The 20,492-nt window shown below is 43.8% G+C and overlaps 3 protein-coding genes across 3 annotated transcripts; 1 reads left to right on the forward strand and 2 right to left on the reverse strand.

Annotated features, from left to right (window-relative positions):
• Positions 1 to 9,387: 9,387 nt before the first annotated feature.
• Positions 9,388 to 12,505, reverse strand: tmco1 (transmembrane and coiled-coil domains 1). Its single transcript, XM_060066366.1, has 7 exons — positions 12,278 to 12,505; positions 11,645 to 11,722; positions 11,479 to 11,538; positions 11,212 to 11,258; positions 10,860 to 10,927; positions 10,398 to 10,542; positions 9,388 to 9,889 (listed from the first exon to the last, which is right to left on the reverse strand). Exons 1-7 carry the CDS (start codon positions 12,345 to 12,347, stop codon positions 9,791 to 9,793), a joined length of 567 nt encoding a protein of 188 aa, XP_059922349.1. The 5' UTR covers positions 12,348 to 12,505; the 3' UTR covers positions 9,388 to 9,790.
• Positions 12,506 to 12,676: 171 nt separating this feature from the next.
• Positions 12,677 to 17,459, forward strand: uck2a (uridine-cytidine kinase 2a). The gene is made up of 7 exons (XM_060066365.1): positions 12,677 to 13,164; positions 14,612 to 14,771; positions 15,896 to 15,992; positions 16,353 to 16,495; positions 16,886 to 16,983; positions 17,070 to 17,118; positions 17,260 to 17,459. Exons 1-7 carry the CDS (start codon positions 13,060 to 13,062, stop codon positions 17,394 to 17,396), a joined length of 789 nt encoding a protein of 262 aa, XP_059922348.1. The 5' UTR covers positions 12,677 to 13,059; the 3' UTR covers positions 17,397 to 17,459.
• Positions 17,460 to 17,771: 312 nt separating this feature from the next.
• Positions 17,772 to 20,486, reverse strand: aatf (apoptosis antagonizing transcription factor). The gene has a single exon (XM_060066360.1). It carries the CDS (start codon positions 20,431 to 20,433, stop codon positions 18,718 to 18,720), a length of 1,716 nt encoding a protein of 571 aa, XP_059922343.1. The 5' UTR covers positions 20,434 to 20,486; the 3' UTR covers positions 17,772 to 18,717.
• Positions 20,487 to 20,492: the final 6 nt, after the last annotated feature.

Consider the following 20,492-nt stretch of genomic DNA (forward strand, 5'->3'; position numbering starts at 1 on the left):
CATGTCAGTGCCATCAGAATGACAAGTCCTTGTGTCATTGTCTACGGATAAGACAGTCAAATTGCTTAGTCATGTTGTCAATATAACAGTGTACTCTGGAGGATGTTCTGATGTAAACTATGGTTAAAGTTTTGAAGACAATTATTGTAAATTGTAAGTTACACCTTAGTGTATGTGGGAGATTGATTGCAAGAGACTGGACAAGATTCACGTTAACGCTTTGACTCTTTTACTGTAATTTGTTGTCAGACCATGTCATTGCTAGAAATGTGAACATAGGAAAACCTCCTTGGGATAAACTGTACATGCATTGCTGTAGGAATTACAATGCAGTCACCTTCACCTCCTGACGTTCCTGTCTGTTGGGCCACAAATTCTCAGACAATGTAACATTGTGTTGTGCTCCAGCTATATATATACTCGCCAGTTCATGGTTCAGGAGATGCACCTTTGAGCTATTCCAGCAAACTGGTTGATCATTGGTTGATCTAACGCTTCAAACTTTTCCCTTCTTTAGAGAAAGTCAAGATTCACCTGGCAGCAATTGACCAATTCAGGACAGATTTAGAAAAAGAACAAAAAAAAAAAAGAGAATACTGCAGTGTATAGAAATGTATAGACATATGCTTGACATATTATGACAATTTGTTGAACCATTTTGCATGTAAAGACGCATATGCAATGAACTAATGCCTAAATGTTGTGGAGGTGAAACTATTCCATAGAGATCATTACAATACATTTTGATCAACATGACACAAGCAATTGATAATGTAGGAAAGAGCAGAGAATTGTACATAATCATGTGCATGGATGTACCAAAGCATTTGCAACGTGTTCAAATAAATGAGAAACTGTTTTTTTCATGTGCACAAGTGACACACTGATGTGAAGATTGAACAGGTAGTTTTGAGAATTTCTATTCTGATCTGAGAAATGAACCAAAGCGACTGAGAAAAACTGTAAGTAAATGGTAGACTACAGACTAGACTACAGGATTCCAAAGGTACTCAGCATTCCATGTCAAACTGTTCGGTCTGAGTTACAATGACTCCCCCCCCCCCTAAGAGTCCATATGAAACATTAATGAAATATGAAAATAGTATAACAAATAACATATAAATCTTTCTTTGAGATGGTTGGGTTATGAAAATCATAAAAAAGATTTGTATGGTTATATCTGTTTTCTATAGCAGAACCTCTGACATGCAATCAAAGTACTTCACAGGAATCCACAGATGACAATTCATTCAAGATCTAACTTGTGCTTGTGCTCAGGGGTTCTTATTTGATTACCGTATGGATTGTAGGTGAACAGGTATTTCTTCCCTATCTTCAAATAAATTACCCTATCTTTAAATGTACATGCGTCAACATTTCATTTATCATTCCTTACTGATCTACTTTGACAGACATATGGGGCTAGGGCTCAGTTGTATTTCCAAGATCACAACTAATACCCATATTACCAACATGTTTGTAAATGCCAGAAAGAGAAGAACAAAGTCCATGCCTCTGTCACTCTGTTACTGTACTAGACACAGTTATTGTGTCTGTTATATGCTGATCTACAGAGTCTCAGCTTTCCAAAGAGCCCATGCACTTCATTAGGAGTATGTGAGAACAGTGGAATACAATAGAGAAGTCAAGTCAAGTCAAGTCTGGTTTATTTATACAGCACATTTAACCCAATTTTAAATTGACCCAAACCTCACAAAATAAAATAAAAAATATATAGAAGATAATAAAATACAAATAATTAAATAAAAGGGAAAATAAATGAATGAATAGAATAGAGGCATAGAAAAAGATTGAAAAAAAATCATCAAATGAATAACGAAGATAAGAATTTGTTAGGCTTTCGGTACAAAAGGATCCAATCGCAGACGGAAGGCTTGGTTATAAGAATTTTCTCGGAGTTTATTCCAGCAAGGCACAGGTATCATACAGGCACGATCCGACAGAGACTGAATGGGCACACTGAGCTTAAGTAGCCACAAACCAATCAACACACATTAGCAACAGGTGTGTTCACAAACTCAGGGGATATCAGCAAACCAAAGAAAAGCAGGAAGTAGCAGGGTGGAGTCGAAAGTACATTGCAATCCAAAACAAACAGAAAACACCACCAACTGACCTACAAAATGTAAATAAATAATAAAAAACACATGTTGCTGAAAAAACAGGAACTTAAATATCAGGATCCCTTACAGTACCCCCCCTCCTACGGACACCTCCTGGCGTCATAACTGGGGGAACTGGATGTTTCTCTAGAAAGTCTTTAATGAGCGAACGGTCAAGAATGTCACGACCTGGAACCCAGCACCTCTCTTCTGGACCGTAGCCCTCCCAGTCCACTAGGAACTGGAGGCCGCGGCCCCGGCGACGAACATCTAAGAGCTGGTGAACAGTGAAGGTCTCTGAGCCATCAATGATTCGTGGTGGAGGAGGGGGCTTGGGGCGGGGCAGAGCTGGCTCAAGACAAAGGGCTTAACCCTGGAAACATGGAAGGTGGGATGGATGCGGCGGAGGTTGGGGGGGAGCTTTAGACGGACAGCAGTGGGGCTAATAAGTCTCTCAATGGGGTAAGGACCAATGAAGCGGGGTGCGAGTTTCCGAGACTCCACCCTGAGTGGAATGTCCCGGGTCGACAGCCAGACACGCTGTCCCACACGATAGGGAGGAGCCTTAGAGCGACGGCGGTCTGCCTGACTCTTCATCTTGACCGAGGCACGCTGCAGAGCTGTCCGTGTGCTTCTCCATGTCTGCCGGCAACGGCGGACGAAGGCCTGGGCTGAAGGCACGCTGACCTCTACCTCCTGAGCAGGGAATAGGGGGGGCTGGTAGCCGAGACAGCATTCAAAAGGGGAGAGGCCTGAGGAGGCAGATGGGAGGGAATTAATTGAATACTCAACCCAAGGTAGCTGGGAGCTCCAGGAGAACGGTCTCTCAGCTGCCATGCAACGCAAAGTCGTCTCAAGTTGTTGGTTTGCCCGCTCCGTCTGGCCATTGCTTTGAGGATGGTACCCTGAGGACAAACTGACAGAAGCACCAATGAGAGTGCAGAAGGCCTTCCAGAAGTGAGACGTGAACTGTGGGCCTCTGTCGGAAACTACATCCACAGGCAATCCATGGTACTTGAACACATGCAGCATGACTAAGCTTGCAGTCTCCTTGGCAGAGGGGATCTTGGTTAATGGAACAAGATGTACTGATTTGGAAAATCGATCAACAACTGTGAGAATAGTGGTGTTACCATCAGACGGTGGGAGGCCAGTAACGAAATCCAGAGCAATGTGAGACCACGGTCTCTTGGGGATGGGTAGGGGCTGCAACAGGCCGGAAGAGGGTTGCGTGGAGTTCTTACTCCGTGCACAGACAGAACAGGCTGAGACAAAGGCACGAACATCACCTCCAATGGTAGGCCACCAAAATCTCCGGCGGATGAAGGCTTGGGTGCGCCTAGCTCCAGGATGGCAGGAGAGCCGGGAAGAATGACCCCACTGCAAGACCTGGGAACGGAGGGGCACAGGGACAAACAGGCGGTTGACAGGGCACTGACTGGGAGCAGCATTGTCCGGTTGGGCGGAGCGCACCAGAGACTCTATGTCCCACTGGACTGCCCCAACAATACGGTGACCAGGAAGGATATTCCTCGGTTCCTCTGGGCAACTTGAGGCAGGGAAGATGCGGGAGAGGGCATCTGGTTTGCCATTTTTTGATCCGGGACGGAAAGACAGGGTGAAGTTGAATCGGGAAAATAAAAGGCACCAGCGGGCTTGGCGGGAATTCAGACGTTTTGCTGTGCGAATGTATTCAAGGTTCTTATGATCAGTCCAAACCAAAAAAGGAACACTAGACCCCTCTAGCCAATGGCGCCACTCCTCTAGAGCCAACTTAACAGCCAGCAATTCTCGATTGCCAACGTCATAGTTGTGCTCCGAAGGAGTGAGTCGATGGGAGAAAAAGGCGCAAGGGTGTACCTTCCCATCCTTGGCTGAACGCTGGGAAAGAATGGCTCCAACACCCACATCTGACGCGTCCACCTCCACGATGAACTGGCGGTTGGGGTCAGGCTGTGTCAGGATGGGGGCAGAGGTAAACCGCCTCTTGAGATCTTGAAAAGCTCTCGCCGCAGCAGGTGACCAGACAAACTGAACTGATGTTGAGGTAAGGGCAGTGAGAGGGGCAGCCAACCCGCTGTAGTCTCTGATAAACCGCCGATAGAAATTAGCAAATCCCAGAAAGCGTTGCATCTCACGGCGGGTTGTCGGCTGGGGCCAGTCAACGACTGCTCTCACCTTCTGTTTATCCATCTCAATGGCCCCGGCAGAGATAACAAACCCCAGGAAGGGAACAGAGCTGCGGTGGAACTCACATTTCTCTGCCTTAACAGAGTTGATTCTCCAGGAGGCGCTGGAGAACCTGGCGGACATGACGAACATGGTCAGTAGGGGAGCGAGAAAAAATCAAAATGTCATCTATATAGACAAAAACAAACTTATTTAACATGTCTCTGAGGATGTCATTAACTAGTGCCTGGAAAACAGCCGGGGCATTGGTGAGGCCAAAAGGCATGACGAGGTACTCATAATGACCGGTTGGGGTATTGAACGCGGTCTTCCATTCATCCCCCTCGCGAATCCGAACCAGGTGGTAAGCACTCCGGAGGTCCAGTTTGGAGAATATGGTTGACCCATGGAGTAGCTCGAATGCGGACGACATGAGGGGAAGAGGGTACCGGTCCTTGATAGTGATGTCATTGAGACCACGATAATCAATACAGGGGCGAAGGAAGCCATCCTTCTTAGCAACGAAAAAGAATCCTGCCCCCGCAGGGGAGGAAGAGGGGCGAATTATGCCGTTAGTCAATGACTCCTGAATATACTTCTCCATGGACCCATATTCAGGTCGGGAGAGGGAGTAGAGTCGGCCCCTGGGTGGTGCCTTACCCGGTAGGAGGTCGATACCACAATCATAGGGGCGATGAGGGGGAAGGGCAACGGCGCGGGATTTACTAAACACGGCCTTGAGGTCCATGTACACAGAGGGAACGGCAGACAAATCAGGGAATTCACCAGGGGAATCAACCACGGCAGGGACGGGGACATGAGCTTGGCAAAGGCAGTGTGACAAACAGGAAGGGCTCCAGCCCAGAACCTTGTTGCTGACCCAGTCAATGTGAGGGTTATGTTTCCTCAACCAGGGACGACCAAGGACTAAGGGAGCGTGAGGAGCTGGATCTGTTCACGATGGTTGCCAGAAACTAGAAGAGACACAGGAGCAGACACATGGGTTATATCAGCAAGCTTCCTACCGTTCAATGCATTGGCCACTAGGGGTGAATCTAAAGGAAGAATCTGCAGTCCCAATTGAAAAGCTAGTCTAGTGTCAATGAAATTCTCATCAGCCCCAGAGTCAATGAGAACGGTGAGTGGTTGCTGCTGACCAGCCCACTCTATTGTAGCAGGAAGCAGGATCGAGGAGGACTTGAAAAGGGTAGAGCTCACCAGTACTCCTCGTTTCACTGATGAGCACCTCCTTTTGATGGACAAGAGACGGAGAAGTGGCCAGACTGACCACAATACAGGCACAAATTGCCATTGAGTCTCCGCTGCTTCTCTGTTGCTGTGAGGTGATAGCGGTTAATCTGCATTGGCTCTGGAGGTGTGGATGAGGTGAATGGCAGGGCTGGCCAGGCCGGATGAGGAGCTGCTCCTTCACCTGGTGCTCCACCAAGGCTTCTGGGAGATCTCCACTTGCGGCGCTGCTGCAGTCGGGAGTCCACGCGGATGGCCAGGTCAACCAGAGCATCGAAGCTGGTGGGGGGTTCCTGGGTAATCACTTCATCCTTTATGGTCTCTGAGAGACCATTGAGAAACACGTCGAACTGAGCGTCTGTATTCCATCCACTAGAAGAAGCCAGAGTCCGGAAATCTATGGCATAGTCCGACACAGAGCGGTTTCCCTGGCGGATATGCAGCATCTCCAGTGCCGCCTCTCTGCCGTGCTTGGAACGATCAAACACCTTCCTCATCTCTTCAGAGAATGTGGAGAAGAGGTTGCAGAAGGGCTCCCTGGCTGACCAGACAGCTGTGCCCCACTCTCTAGCTCGGCCGGACAACTGGGTAATGACATACACCACTCTTGCTTGGTCGGTAGGGAAAGCTGACGGTTGTAGTTGGAAGATTAGTTCGCATTGGGCTAAGAAAGAACGACAGGTACCTGGCTCCCCTGAATAGTGTTCGGGAGGGGGCAGACGGGGCTCTGAGACTGAGGGGTTGGGCCGTGGTACGACGGGGTCCAGGAGAGCTGCCGCTGGAGGGGCCCTTGAGACTTGGAGTTGTTGAACCTGGGCTGCAAGATCAGTGAGCCCATCTGAGATGGCCGTTACTGTTCTCCCAATCTCCTCCAGTTGCTGCTGTTGTCTCCCCAGAGCGACACCATGGTGTTCGAGGACCGTCTTCCACTGGCTGATTTCTGCTGGATCCATACTGGTCGGATCGTACTGTTAGGCTTTCGGTACAAAAGGATCCAATCGCAGACGGAAGGCTTGGTTATAAGAATTTTCTCGGAGTTTATTCCAGCAAGGCACAGGTATCATACAGGCACGATCCGACAGAGACTGAATGGGCACACTGAGCTTAAGTAGCCACAAACCAATCAACACACATTAGCAACAGGTGTGTTCACAAACTCAGGGGATATCAGCAAACCAAAGAAAAGCAGGAAGTAGCAGGGTGGAGTCGAAAGTACATTGCAATCCAAAACAAACAGAAAACACCACCAACTGACCTACAAAATGTAAATAAATAATAAAAAACACATGTTGCTGAAAAAACAGGAACTTAAATATCAGGATCCCTTACAGAATTGATGTCAAAAAAAATAATGATGGACTGAATAATTATTGACTGGTGAAAATACTAATACTAGGCTGATGACACTGGTGATACAGTTGATAAAATAATGATCAAACAAAGACAATATGGGGTGGGGGTGGGGTAGGTAGGGGGTGAATGAATAATGCTGATGAAGGAGCGAAAAAAACAACAACTAAATGGAAATTAATTAATATTAAAGGCTAGGGAAAAAAGATAGGTCTTTAAATTAGACTTAATACTACTGATAGTGTATGAGGATTGTATATGCATAGGGAGGTTATTCCAGAGGCGGGGGGCAGCAAAGAAAGCCCTATCAGCTTTGGTTTTAAGGCAAGAGTTTGGGACAGCCTGTGCTGAGAGGAAGATCTAAGAGGTCTAGAATGACAGGGACTTAGTGGGTCTCTTAAATAATGGGGTGCCAACCCATTAAGGGCTTTAAAAACAAAAAGCAAAACTTGAAAATCCATTCTCAATTTGATAGGTAACCAGTGAAGTTGGGCCAAGACAGGAGTTATGCGCAACTGATAAGGACAGTATAGGCGCATTGCAATTTTGGGAAAATGGCCTGCAAGACATATAGTGTGGTGTATCTTATTAATGCTACTCAGCAGAACAGATTGACATTGGTCTGGGGTGTCTGGGTCCCATAGCTCGGAAGCTATTGAGCAAATGCCATTTTCCATAGTAAATTAATTGGATTTTTAAAGAATTCAAATAAAATAGGAGGTGCAAAATATGAATTTTTAGTGAGGTGTGTCTTGTTAGTACCACATAGGACAGGTCTGCATTGGTCTGGGGTGTCTGGGTCCCATAACTCGAGGGCTATTGAGCAATAATATGTTTTCCATAGGAAATTAATGGGATTCTTAAAATATTTAAATGAAATAGGAGGTGCAAAATATGAATTTTTAGTGAGGTGTGTCTTGTTAGTACCACAAAGCAGGACAGGTCTGCATTGGTCTGGGGCAGGGATGGGCAGCTTTCATGATAAAGAGGGCCACATTTTTCATCATAACCATCGGAGGGCCACATGTCTGCACACTTCAACTAATCGTGAGCTGAGAGAAGCTACACAATTTTGAATTTGGTAGATATGATTTCCTGTATTCTGGTGTATTTTGGGGATGGCCACTACCTAAAAAATCATCCAGAATCATAACCTATGTACGGTATGTTAATTTAACCAACATACATTCATTTCATGTTTTCCATGCTCAAACAGCCACATGAATGGTCAGTATTTTTATCAGTGCAAAGGGCTCACATACATCATCATTCAAAGAAGTCAAAAAACTGAAAAACAGTGGCCCAACATTAAGTGCAACAACTCAATGAACTCAAACCCAACAAGCAGTTGTAGTAGTTGTAGTGGCGACTTAAGTGGATATCTTTAATGACTGATATCGCTTCTAAGCAAACTAGACGCATGGGTTTGCCTTCGAATTCTATGAATTCTTCTCATCTTTCTTGACCGAGTTTTCTGTAACTCGATCAATTATTATTATTCATTTTTTTTTTTTTATGTGCGGGCCTGACTGAGTGAGGATGCGGGCCGCCAGTTGCCCATCCCTGGTCTGGGGTGTCTGGGTCCCATAACTCGGAAGCTATCGAGCAAAAAGCCTTTTTCCATAGGAGATGAATGGGAATCTTAAAAAAATTAAATAAGATAGGAGGTGCAAAAATATGAATCATGAGTGAGGTGTGTCTTGTTAGTACCACGAAGCAGGTCTAACATTGTTATGGGGTGTCTGGGTCCCATTACTCAGAGCTATTGAGCAAAAAGCTGTTTTCCATAGGAAATTAATATCCAAATATCTGTTGAATATCCAGCATCAAACTAACTTCACCACGGTCTACGCACAAGTGTCCAGAGGAGAAAGGGCGGCGGTCGGACGGATTCGTGCCTGTATACTTATGCCTTCTGGACATCCGCTGCAATTTCCTGAGGGTGCTATTGAGTTCCCAATATCGCTGCTGGACATGGCAGTTGGCTTCCCTGATAGACACACTCATCTATAAGAGGTAGAGGGTACTGAAAGTTTGCTGTGGTTTAATAACCAAAAGACACAGAGAAGTACAACTTGGGAACAAGGTTTTTCAGTGTTTTCCGGTATATACTGGACCTCAGACTCACCCCAATTCTTCCCTTCCATCTCTTCTGGTGACACCCAGTGACCCCCACATTTATATGCTCAGCTAGTTCTAGACAGGGTTGTTATTCAGAGGATAACCACAAGCCACGGCACATCTCACGCTCTACCAGAACAGTAATTGTCAATCTGGCACACAGATACCCAGCTTACTGTGCACATATGGGATGAGGGAATTCCTTTAAACGTTCTTAGTAAAATGTCCAGAAACTATATAGACAAATATGTAACACATTCATTTACCAATGGCAAATGTGCTTTTCCTTGATACTTTCCTGGGTCTACCATCACAATAAATATTCATTAAACAAAAACAATTCCAATACGACTTAGATCAAAAAAGCACCATGAAGTGTATCAATAAAACTTTATTACCTTCTTATAAACAACAATTGACAGTAATACTGTTGTATGAAAATTATGATAATTCATCTTCAGAGCAGATAAACAAAACAGCATCAGCCATGTCACTTAAAAAAACAACAACATCTAAATCATTATTATTCAACATCTCTGTGGAAAGAAATCTAAAAAAAATATTAAATAAAACAAGTTATTAGACCAAAAATATGACCATGACCAGTGACACCGGGCGAAGGTTCAATTCCACACATTGTATTATAACCCGGCTGGGAGATCCACTCGGCACAGAGTTTGTCACCGCTGAGGCGGAGACAAAGACACGCGTGTATTGAGGAGCGTGTGAAAACCGCCAGCTGTTGTTGTCGTCGTCGTCGTCGTCGTCGTTTTGGTTGTTTATGAGAACTTGGCCGCCTGGGGAGGAGGTCCCAGGAAGCCGCCAGCCTGCTTGGTGGCCGCTCTGGATGGAGCCAGGCCCAGCATCTTCTGAATGTTCTAGGAAAAAAAAACAAGAAGTATGATGATATATGTAACACTCAATCTGGGGTTAGGGGTTGGTGTTAGGTTTTTACAGAGACACAAGAGCTTATTAAAAGAGAGAAAAACCTGATTCACTGCTTTTGAACATAATGGGACAGAAAAAGCTCGACCCTGGGCAGACTGGAATGCATGGGGATGAACAGAGGGCTGGTTTTTAATATTGAGCGATCAATAGGCAATCCATTTTCATGCTAACAAAGACAAATCTATTTAAAAATGTATGAATCCATCCTCATTTCAGAGTACATTACCTTTTCATTCAGTAATTTGCAATTATATTGTAGTAGCCAAAAAAATTACATTCTATCCACTCAGCAAGTGTCTAAATAAACAATTGGACAGATTACAGAGTCTCAGGGCATCAATACACAGATGTTTCAAGTCCATATTAGAAATAACATCCTAAAGGAGTCTTCTGTAGTATTGAATATTGGTTTGAATTTAGGTTTTCCTTCCTGGTTACCTGTCTGATAGACATGGTGCAGAGGATGTAGAGGAAGATGAAGGAACAGTCTGTGAAGTCCTCCCCCAGAAGGTTGCGATGGGACAGGCCTTGGATGTAGGAGATGGGGGTGAAGGGCAGTTTGGCCACGACCCTTCCGTCAAAGCTAAACACAACAGAACAATAACACATTGTTACAAACCGGATAGAAAGTACCAACCCAGAGGGAAAGTAGAAAACTATCTCTAGAACTCCACGTCTATTACGTACTTTCCCTAATGTTTCATTAAAAATTCTTTATGATGCATGTTAACATCTTTATAATAAAATCTTTGTAGGAGAATATAATGATCAAGTAATGTTACAGCTGAAAAATGAACACAACACTATTCTCATTGATAATTCATTTTTTTCAATAGAAAACAATAAATATATAGTTTTAACTAAATTTTAATTCATATTTTATAGGTGACCAAGACTCACATAGAGTTGAACATGCCCATCAATGCAGTGAAGCAGAAGCCGATGGCGAACATGGATTTCATGCGAACCTGGAAAAAATAAAATGAATAACAACAATACAAGTAACAAGAAACTTTATTTCCAGAAGACCAAGGTTGGTGGTAAGTGATTTCAGTACAGAATGGTTAATCTCTGGGTGCACAAAAACCCACTCCCAATACACATGTTATCATAATGAGTATAGACCTTAACGATTCCACACAGAGGTGTAAGGCCTATGATACTAGATTGTACAGAATATACTATTGTTTCATATAAAATAAATAAGCATGTCAATTTCCAAACATATCATTATAAAAGTGGTATATCTTACCATGGACAAGTCTCGATTGTTGTTCTTCAGTTTCTCCTCTTGTCTCTCTGTATAATAAATTCAGCAAGACAAAGCTCTTGAAAAACTAATTTCAAGAAATATACACCCACATCTTCACTTGTTTACAACACAAGATTGTTGAATGATAAACACATTAGCGAGTTGATGTTAAGTGATAATATGTCAGTTGCTGTTATGTCAGTTACTGTTTGTAAAATATTTAAAGAAAAATGTATTGGAAAGGATGATGAATATTATAAATCTTACCAATTTTTTTCTTCTGCTGACGTCCAGCAGACTCTGTGATGGTCTCCTTTTTCTTCTCAACTGAAGGACACATTTTACATCAATCCAACAATTAACAATGTTCTCAGGACCACACATTTGATTAATCAGCAATATTTTACGATATAAAACCAAAACAGGCACTCACGTTTCTTGCTTTGCTTCTCGACCTCTGCCTTCAGCCGCTTGTACTTCTCAGTGCGATAAACCAAAACCCATGTAATACCTGAAGAAAGTAGGCAAGGAATATAGGATGTTATTTTCTGACATTTTTAATCAAAGTGTCTTCCAATAGCCTGTTCACATACGTCCTTAGTATGGGTTGCCACAATAGGAATCGAACCCCTTAACCCTGCTAGTGTCAATGCCTTGCTCAACCAGTTCGGTTACTCGTCTCGAAATATATGGATATCGTATTTAAAATACGATGATCTAGACTTGACAAGGACACCACAACACAGCCAGTCATCTGAACATTACGCACAATTTACATTATGCGTTTAATTTACAACGTTTCAAAGCAAAAAAATTAATAGATCTCTCCCAGCATGATTTTCTCCAGAGACGAGGTCAGTAAAAAGTATATATAATCGTGTTAGATCCTAGTAGCCAGCAATGGTGGCTATTACAATTACCGTTAGCCATCAATGTCACCGAATGTATGAATAAAATCCAGGTCTACTCATTCAAATATCCAGATTATGTTTGAATCAATGCTTATCGTGTCCAACCATTAACCGGGGATTATATGGTTGTGGGGGTCCACTTGTCCCTTCGTTACCTTCGGCGAGCAGTGCTGTGCAGACAGAGATGAACACGATGAGGATGGTGTCCGCGAACATTGTGCTCATGATTTTCTGTCCGATACACTGAATGAAACCACTGAGATATTAGTCAAGAGATTATGTTAAATAGAAAAATCTTCGACACATAACACCGAGCACAGCGGTTTCGGTAAGCACAGTCAGCCTTCCCGAAAGGTCAAAGGGCCTTCTAATACTTCCGGTTCGATCTGGATCTCTCCCATCCGGTGACATAAAGTATGAATGTTGGACATATTCATCTTATTCATAATATGGTTAGATGACACAAAATAATAGGAACAATTAAATAATGTTGAATAATAATAATTAATGTTTAGAATATTGTATTGTTTATTTGAATATACTACGATCGTCTCTCTCTCTCTCTCTCTCTCTCTCTCTCTCTCTCTCTCTCTCTCTCTCTCTCTCTCTCACACACACACACACACACACACACACACACACACACACACACACACACACACACACACACACACACACACACACACACACACACAAACACGTGTGTAAATCAAGGCTTTTTAAACATACTGCTGCCAGCAATCATCATCTCCACCACCCAAAGCAGTCATAACATCACCACGATCATCATCAGTGTCGTCATCTTCATCATTATACTCGTCGTCATCATCATCATCATCATCATCATCATCATCATCATCATCCTCATCAACAAGAAGCGAATCCAGCGGCCAGCACCTTCAGTAAACTGTCAGTGGATGCGCGCTGTAGATGAAGCATGGCAGGGGACGACGAAACAAAGCCGGATGACCAAACCGCGAATGATCAGAACAATCGGCAACCTTTTCTAATCGGTGTCGCTGGAGGAACTGCCAGTGGCAAGGTTAGCATTATCCAACATTAACAGTAATGTTTTCTGTTTATTCCTTCCAACACTTAAAGATTAGGATATAGCCTACTCATACAGCAGGGCTGTATCTATCGCGTAGTAAAATTAGGATTGAACCATTGAAATGCATTATAGATGGTTTGGGCGGCCTGTGTGTTACATCACACTCATGTCATCAGAGTTCATGATGACATAAAGCTTTTTGAACAGCTGATTCAGATGTGGTCGATTGCTGATGGATTTAGGCCAGGGGTAAAGACGCTGAGGATGAAATGTAACCCGATTCTTGACAACCTCTACATTCACGCTGCCTGACCTTTTAGTATGTCGTTTTGACATTGGTATCCGAATAATGTATAATGTATGTATATGTATATGTATGTATATGTATGTATGTATAATGTCACTTTCTCAAAACATGATACCGAAATGGTTTTGTTTAAAGATGAATAATCATTGTCCTTACTTGTTTAAGATAAATGGTGTCTGCTGTGCTATGCGACACTCGTATGTTAACCGTTCAGATGTATTGTCTTATAAATATAAAGGGATGGTCTGTTTGGTGTCTACAGACTGGTCTACAATGCGGCCATTACGTGGTTCTGCAATGGACTTCTTGAAGATTCTATCATTCATGGTTAGGATTAGATTATAATACAAAATATTAGTGCTATTATCAGTGATTTTCTCTCTAACTATATAAATTGCCCCAAAAAAATAAATAAAGAAGGACTTTAAAAGACTCTAGAATCCACTTGTCTCCCATCTCTTATTCAAATTTCCGAGGAGTATTTTCCTAACATTTCTGCATAAAATAAAAATAGCAATCGCTGTCAATTGAGGGTAACATGTTGTCTTTTTAAAAAAAATATATATATATCTTGTTTAAATTGTTCCTAATTGTATCAGTCGTGTTCAGTAGCAGGGAACTAAAGTGGGCTGCGTACCTCGTCGTGTACGCTACGCACCAGATGGGAAAGTGTGGGATGGGAGAGCATATCTCGTGGTTTTGGACTTCCTGGTTCCCAACCGTTCTTTAAGACACCTGTTCTATTTTTCATTGTTTACCCCATCCACTGTTGCAGTCTGTATCTTTTGTAGTGTATGGATTTCCTTTGTGACAAATTATCATTTATAGAATGAAAAAGCTTTAATGTCAAATCATTCCAAAGTATGGCACATTATGGCCTCAATCGTGGTATGCCCAAATTCCATTTTGAAACAACATATTGGAAGTCTAGTGACCTATTCCCTTCGAGCACTTGAACAATGGAAAGTAGTATACTTTGACTAAGGGGCTGCATTCATCCTTCTGCAACCACCCGTTCCTTAATGATATGCGTCTTTATTCACTATTTGTTGCTTTGAATATTAGCCCAATAGCCATTTTTTCATCCATCACCACTTGAGCAATGCTCATTTGTTTTCCCCCTGGCTACAGTCGTCGGTGTGCAGTAAGATCATGGAGCTTCTTGGGCAGAACAAGATCGACCACCACCATAGGCAGGTGGTGATCCTCAGCCTGGACAGCTTCTACAGGGTGCTCTCCCCTGAGCAGAAAGCCAGAGCTCTGAAGGGACAGTTCAACTTCGACCATCCAGGTATATGTATGGCCCTCGCTCCGGGGTCAGGGTTCTTTGATTTGATGTTGGTCAGTTAAGCAGGGGTCCATTCTCAGACATGAGGGTTTAGTAATATTGTGATATACATGTTGTCCTGTCATTGACTGTTCAGATGTTTCTCCTTGAAAATGACTGAATGAATGTATAATGCAAAACCAGAAAATATCAATAACGTATTGATATTTTGCCTTGTCGGGTCCATGGTCGAAAGGGGAAAGCAATGGTTAGCGCCTGTTTGTTGTCCTGTGGTGTCTATAGGCTGCATTAAGCTAGTTCTGCTTTAGTCATGTGATGACGGAGATCCCTGGCTTAGACTGTGCAAGTATTCTGATCAAGCCCCAACCACAGCGAGTTCTACCAGCATCCAATGCGGAAGTGACAAACATTGCAGTGCCACCGGGTGACCACTACGAGGTGGTACCAAAAGTGAGCAATTCTTCGTTGACTGGGCCGTTTTCACAGTCTAATTAAACCTATTTACAGCCGGGTCCAAAAAAACATTCTAGGTAGTATGTTTAGTTCATATCGCCATGACAACACTGAGGGGGGTGATTTTTTTATAAGCCGGCTAGTTTTTAAGGTTTTTAAGGAGGTTAACATTTATGAATAATTAAGGGCGGCAAATGCGTTGGGGGCTACCTCTGGTAGCGCCCTTAATTAGTCAATTAAAATAGACGAAATAAACGGAGAAGGGAGGGGGAGCGGGAGCAATCGCCAGGGCGCCCAGAAACCGTCACCGTAGTACGCAGGACAATGCGACTATTTAATAGTTAACTACGGCCCCGACAATCCAAAACCCAAGTGGAATCTAGATGGAAAAAGTGTGTAGTTCAAAACCTGTGCAGCTTTTACTTCTTCGGCACCTATAGAGTTGGTCACGTACGATCGTTCAAAAACCCCATGTTATTTTCCATAGACATTTAAACATGGAACCAAGAGCCTCGGTGGAGGGACTTATTCTTCAGAGGTCTATTGGGTGCAGTTGGAATAACTGAGGTCTGCCCGGATGCTACATCCATTCTGATGCAAGAAGGGAGGGGAAGGGACAGCAGGCTTGGTAGTACTGCTTGTCATCGTTCTTCTTCACCCTCTGTCTTCCTCAGATGCGTTCGATAATGACCTCATCATCTCCACCTTGTGGGACATCTTGGAGGGCAAAATAGTGCAGCTTCCAGTGTACGACTTTGTCATCCATTCCAGGTAGGCTTTTCTTTCATTTCATCATGACGTGTTTTTTTTGTGTTGGCACAGAATCCTTTTTTGTACATTAGTTGGAGATTGGTCTTTGGTTCCGTCCAGTGGCTTCTAATAAAAAATAATAAAAAGTAACCAATAACAGAAATGTCATCCAGGCTCCCGGGGAAAAAAGGTGCTTATCCCTAGACAAACAAAAAAAAATGCAGTTTGCAGAAACATTTATGCAAAAGATTCATGTGAAATGTATGCGTTACTGATATGTTCAGGCGTTTCCAAGACGAGAACAAAGAAAATGTCCCCTGCCTTGGAAAAATCTTTTATTCTGTGAAAAAGTAACAAATTACTTATGCGTGTTGAGTGCAGGAAAGAGGAGACTGTGACGGTGTACCCAGCAGATGTGGTGCTTTGTGAGGGCATTCTAATGTTCTATGCTCAGGAGATCCGGGACATGTTCCAAATGAAGCTGTTCGTCGACACAGACGCCGATACCAGACTGTCACGCCGAGGTGAGCAACAAACCACCTCACGTTGTAGGGACAACAATCATTAAATTAATATAGTTTTAGTCTACTTTTATGAGTCTGCACAGTAGGTCCTGTCTCAACTGGTAGAACATGGCATTGAGTAAGATTCAAACTCCTACCTCTGGTACTAGTATTGTTGGCTTGACCTATGTGAGTAATGTATGCACTCATTGGATTGAACGTACACTAAATCATATACCTGAAGTATGGCTATCGTATACCTTGTTCTGTAGGGCTACACTTGCCATAATTGGTTTCAAATATTGTGCAGCCACAGTTTCAAATAATAAAAATGTGTTGTAGGAAAGTTGCAATAGTTGAATTTAACTACTCTTAACAGGTATTGTTCCAACTTTTTTTGTGGTCACCTAGTGCTTCGGGACATCTGTGAACGAGGACGGGACTTGGAGAGCGTACTCAGCCAGTACATCATGTTCGTCAAACCTGCTTTTGAGGAGTTCTGCCTACCGGTGAATAGCCCGGCCTGTCAAGCCTAGATCCACCTTTCTATGAATGTACTGAATTAATAACATTAACTTTCGTGTCCTCTGTCTAGACCAAGAAATACGCTGATGTCATCATACCCAGAGGCGCAGACAACCTCGGTTAGCTTAATTTCTTCGACTCACTGGAATGGAAATATGATTGAATATAAACCCCCTAAAATAATCATACATGTTATAAAGGAATAAGTTGTCTTAAATCCAAATCGATTAATTCTGATGACTCTTCTTCTCACGATACAGTTGCCATAAACCTAATAGTTCAACACATCCAGGACATCCTCAATGGGGGTTTAAACAAGAAGAACAATGGCTGCCTGGAGGACTATGAATTGACTCAGAACCTGCAAAACACTGAGCCCAGCAGTCGCCCCCATTGACCACAATGCATTCTTCGACAGGAAGGGCTTGATGCAAAATAAAGAACCTCTTTTGCTATGGTCCCTTTCTTGCCTGACTAAGGACGATGAAAAAGGGAACACGCGTCTTATTTTGATATTATTTTCTGAACTACCTTATGTGACTGCCTTGAATGGTTGAGCTGAGACTTAAAATAGTCTTGGTCTAAGACTGGGCTCAACCACTTTATAGTAATAGTCTTGCTCTCAAAGAAGCGTAACAAGTGTTGGCCAGTGATCCTAAAATTTCTAAGGAAAATGCAATGTAGTTTAGTGCTGTCTGAATTTCAGGGCTTTATGAGATGATCTGCAAATAATTATCAATGCAAGCTTACCAAGCACAGGACAGCTCTTAGATGTTTTGAAATTCAGTTGTGTCTATTTGTTATTTAACATCCTACAAAGAAATCACACTTCAAATGCATCATGTTTAGTATCATGATAAAACACCAAAGAAAAAACATGAATCACCAATTTTGTCATGAATTTAAATACTTTGATTAACATTATTTATGGTGATATTCCAAAATGTGCATCTGGTGTGACAAAGGGCCATTCCCTCTGTGGTCTAATAAAGTTACCTCCTTGTGTTATGTTTAACAGTATGGGATACAATCCTCAGGCTGCAAATACATGAAGTAATGTTTCAATTAATGAGCCAATGTTTTTCTAACTGTTTAACTTGAACCATGTTATGCCGCATAAGCCAGATAAAGGATGCCTGTTTTGAGATGTTTTGCTTTCTGTACAGTTTTATGTTAATTTCTCAGGTAATAAATCTATTTTTCGGTCTTGTGAATGGCCTCATGTCTCAGTAGTACATGATTTGAGTGTGAATCCCAAAGTAGAATCTGTATATGTTTGTTTTGACCCCCTTTCCCTATTTTATACAGTTATATTTGGGGTAACTACATATTGTAAACTACAGAATTTAAGATTTCTAAATATCCCTAAATTTATTTCCTATCAATTGTGCATATAATTGAATATTTTGCAGTGATACACTTGGTAACAGAAAGTCAGTCATAATAGAGACTTTATGGTAGAAGAATACAGAGATATTGGGGTTTTAAAAGGCTATTATAAAGTTAAACAGATATTTTGCTTATACACATTAAAGAAACGTTGCTAACCGAAGACACGGCTCATCTGCAAAGCAATGGACTTTATCCAATCCCATTCCCTCATAATCAAATTCATACAAAACATTAATCTTCGGTACCAAGAATATGAACCATAATAGTCCAGGTAGACGTCTCGGGCGGTTGCCAGGGTCCGAAGGCCTCATCGACATTGACCTCCTTTACATGACGCCCACCTGCGACCCCTCCAGCGGCGAGTTTTTGCCAAACAGACAGCGGAACAGCTCGGTCCTGGCCTCGTCGTTCATGGGGCTGTGGTCGACCGGGGCCATGAAGTTCACCATCTTGCTGTGGATGGTGAAGCGCACCTTTCGCCCCTTGCTGGCCTTGGTGTCCACGCGCTTCTTGATCTTGCTGCGCAGCTTCTGGATGGCCAGCCACTGCCGGCCCATGGCCACCTGGTCGTTGGGGTCGGCGGCGCTCGTCTTGCGCTCGATCAGCTCCCTGAGGAGCTGGTGGTAGAAGTCGTCGTCGTCAAAGATGTCCTCGTCCAGGTCCTTGAGGTGCCGGTTGGCCTTCATCATCTGCTCGTCCGCGGGCTCCTCTTCTTCTCTATCCTCAAGGGGTGCGGCCGGCTCTTCGGGTGGCGCGGCGGACGACGTGTCCTTCTTCCCAAGGACCCTGTACTCGGTGCGGCGGGTCTGGGTTCTCCTCAGCAGCCTCTCCTTGTCCAGGAGCACCTGCTCCACCTGGGTGACGATGTTGCGCTCGAAGGCGCCAAAGCCCTTGCTGCTCTTGCCCATGGTCAGCCTGGTCTTGTCGTGCCACTTCTGCAGCGTGCCGTTGCAGTAGGGCTGGAAGTCAGCGAAGCGTTTGGCCATGAAGGCCGGGTACTGTCCCACATCCAGCTTACGCTTCAGGGCGCCGGATCCAGCCGCCGGTTCCACCTCCATCACCTCGCTGAGCTCATCGTCGCTATTGGCCGCAGCTCCATAGCTCTTCCCCATGGAGATGGGCCTGGTGTCGGGGTTCTGGTGCAGCAGCTGGTCCTGCAGCTCCAGTAGAGACCGCTGGAGAGCCTTCAGGGCTTTGTGGCTATTCTTCAGCGCCCCAGCAAACTCTGCACTGCCCTGCTTTTTAAACTCTGGGAACGTCAGCGGTTGTGGAAGCTGATTGGCCGTGGCGAGAGCCTTCTGGATCTTGATTCGTCCTTCCAGCAGTTGGTCCCACAGGATGAGCTGATTCTTCACTGCTTTGCCCTTCTCCACTTCCTCATCCACCTTCTCCTTAGAGAAGGTCTTGACTGTGCCCTGGTCTTCATCCTCGTCCTCAGTCCCCTCTTCAGAGTCATCATCATCATCTTCCTCTCCATCATCATCATCATCACTCCCATCGTCATCATCACTCGCTCCCAGATCGTCCATCCCTTCTGTTAACTTGTGCAAGTCAACACCCTCAGCACAAACGAAGTCTGGACGTTTCTTGTTAGACACAAGGGTTTTGACTGTACCATTTGATTTCCCCATCAGCTGCTCTTCTTGCGTCTCTCTTTCAGCCCCAGGTGCAATATCATCACACTCGTCGGATTCGATCTCTTCGTCGTCGTCATCATCATCGTCCTCACCTTTCGTTTCGGACATATCATCTTCTTCCACGTCATCATCTCCTTCTTCATCAGATTGACCCATCTCCTTAAGCAGTTGTTTACGAGATACTGCTTGTCCCACGTATCGGCGATCGGTCTCAGCCAGCAGAGATGTGTTGTGCTTTCGCAGATTGCTAAGGCCAAACCCATCTTCGTGATCTTCGTGATCGTCTTCGTCAAACCTGTCATCAACTTGGGCTTTTGTCTCATCGTCCTGGTCGTTCTCGGGGTCTGCGAATTTTGGTAAAGGGTTTAACAATTCCTCAAGCTGCTGGGAAACCGAACCAGCCATCTTTCAACTTTGACCACACGTGTGTGTGCGCGAAGCTGATGCCGACGTCATTACTGCGC

The sequence above is a fragment of the Gadus macrocephalus genome, chromosome 12, assembly GCF_031168955.1.
Source record: "Gadus macrocephalus chromosome 12, ASM3116895v1".
Lineage (NCBI taxonomy): Eukaryota > Metazoa > Chordata > Actinopteri > Gadiformes > Gadidae > Gadus > Gadus macrocephalus.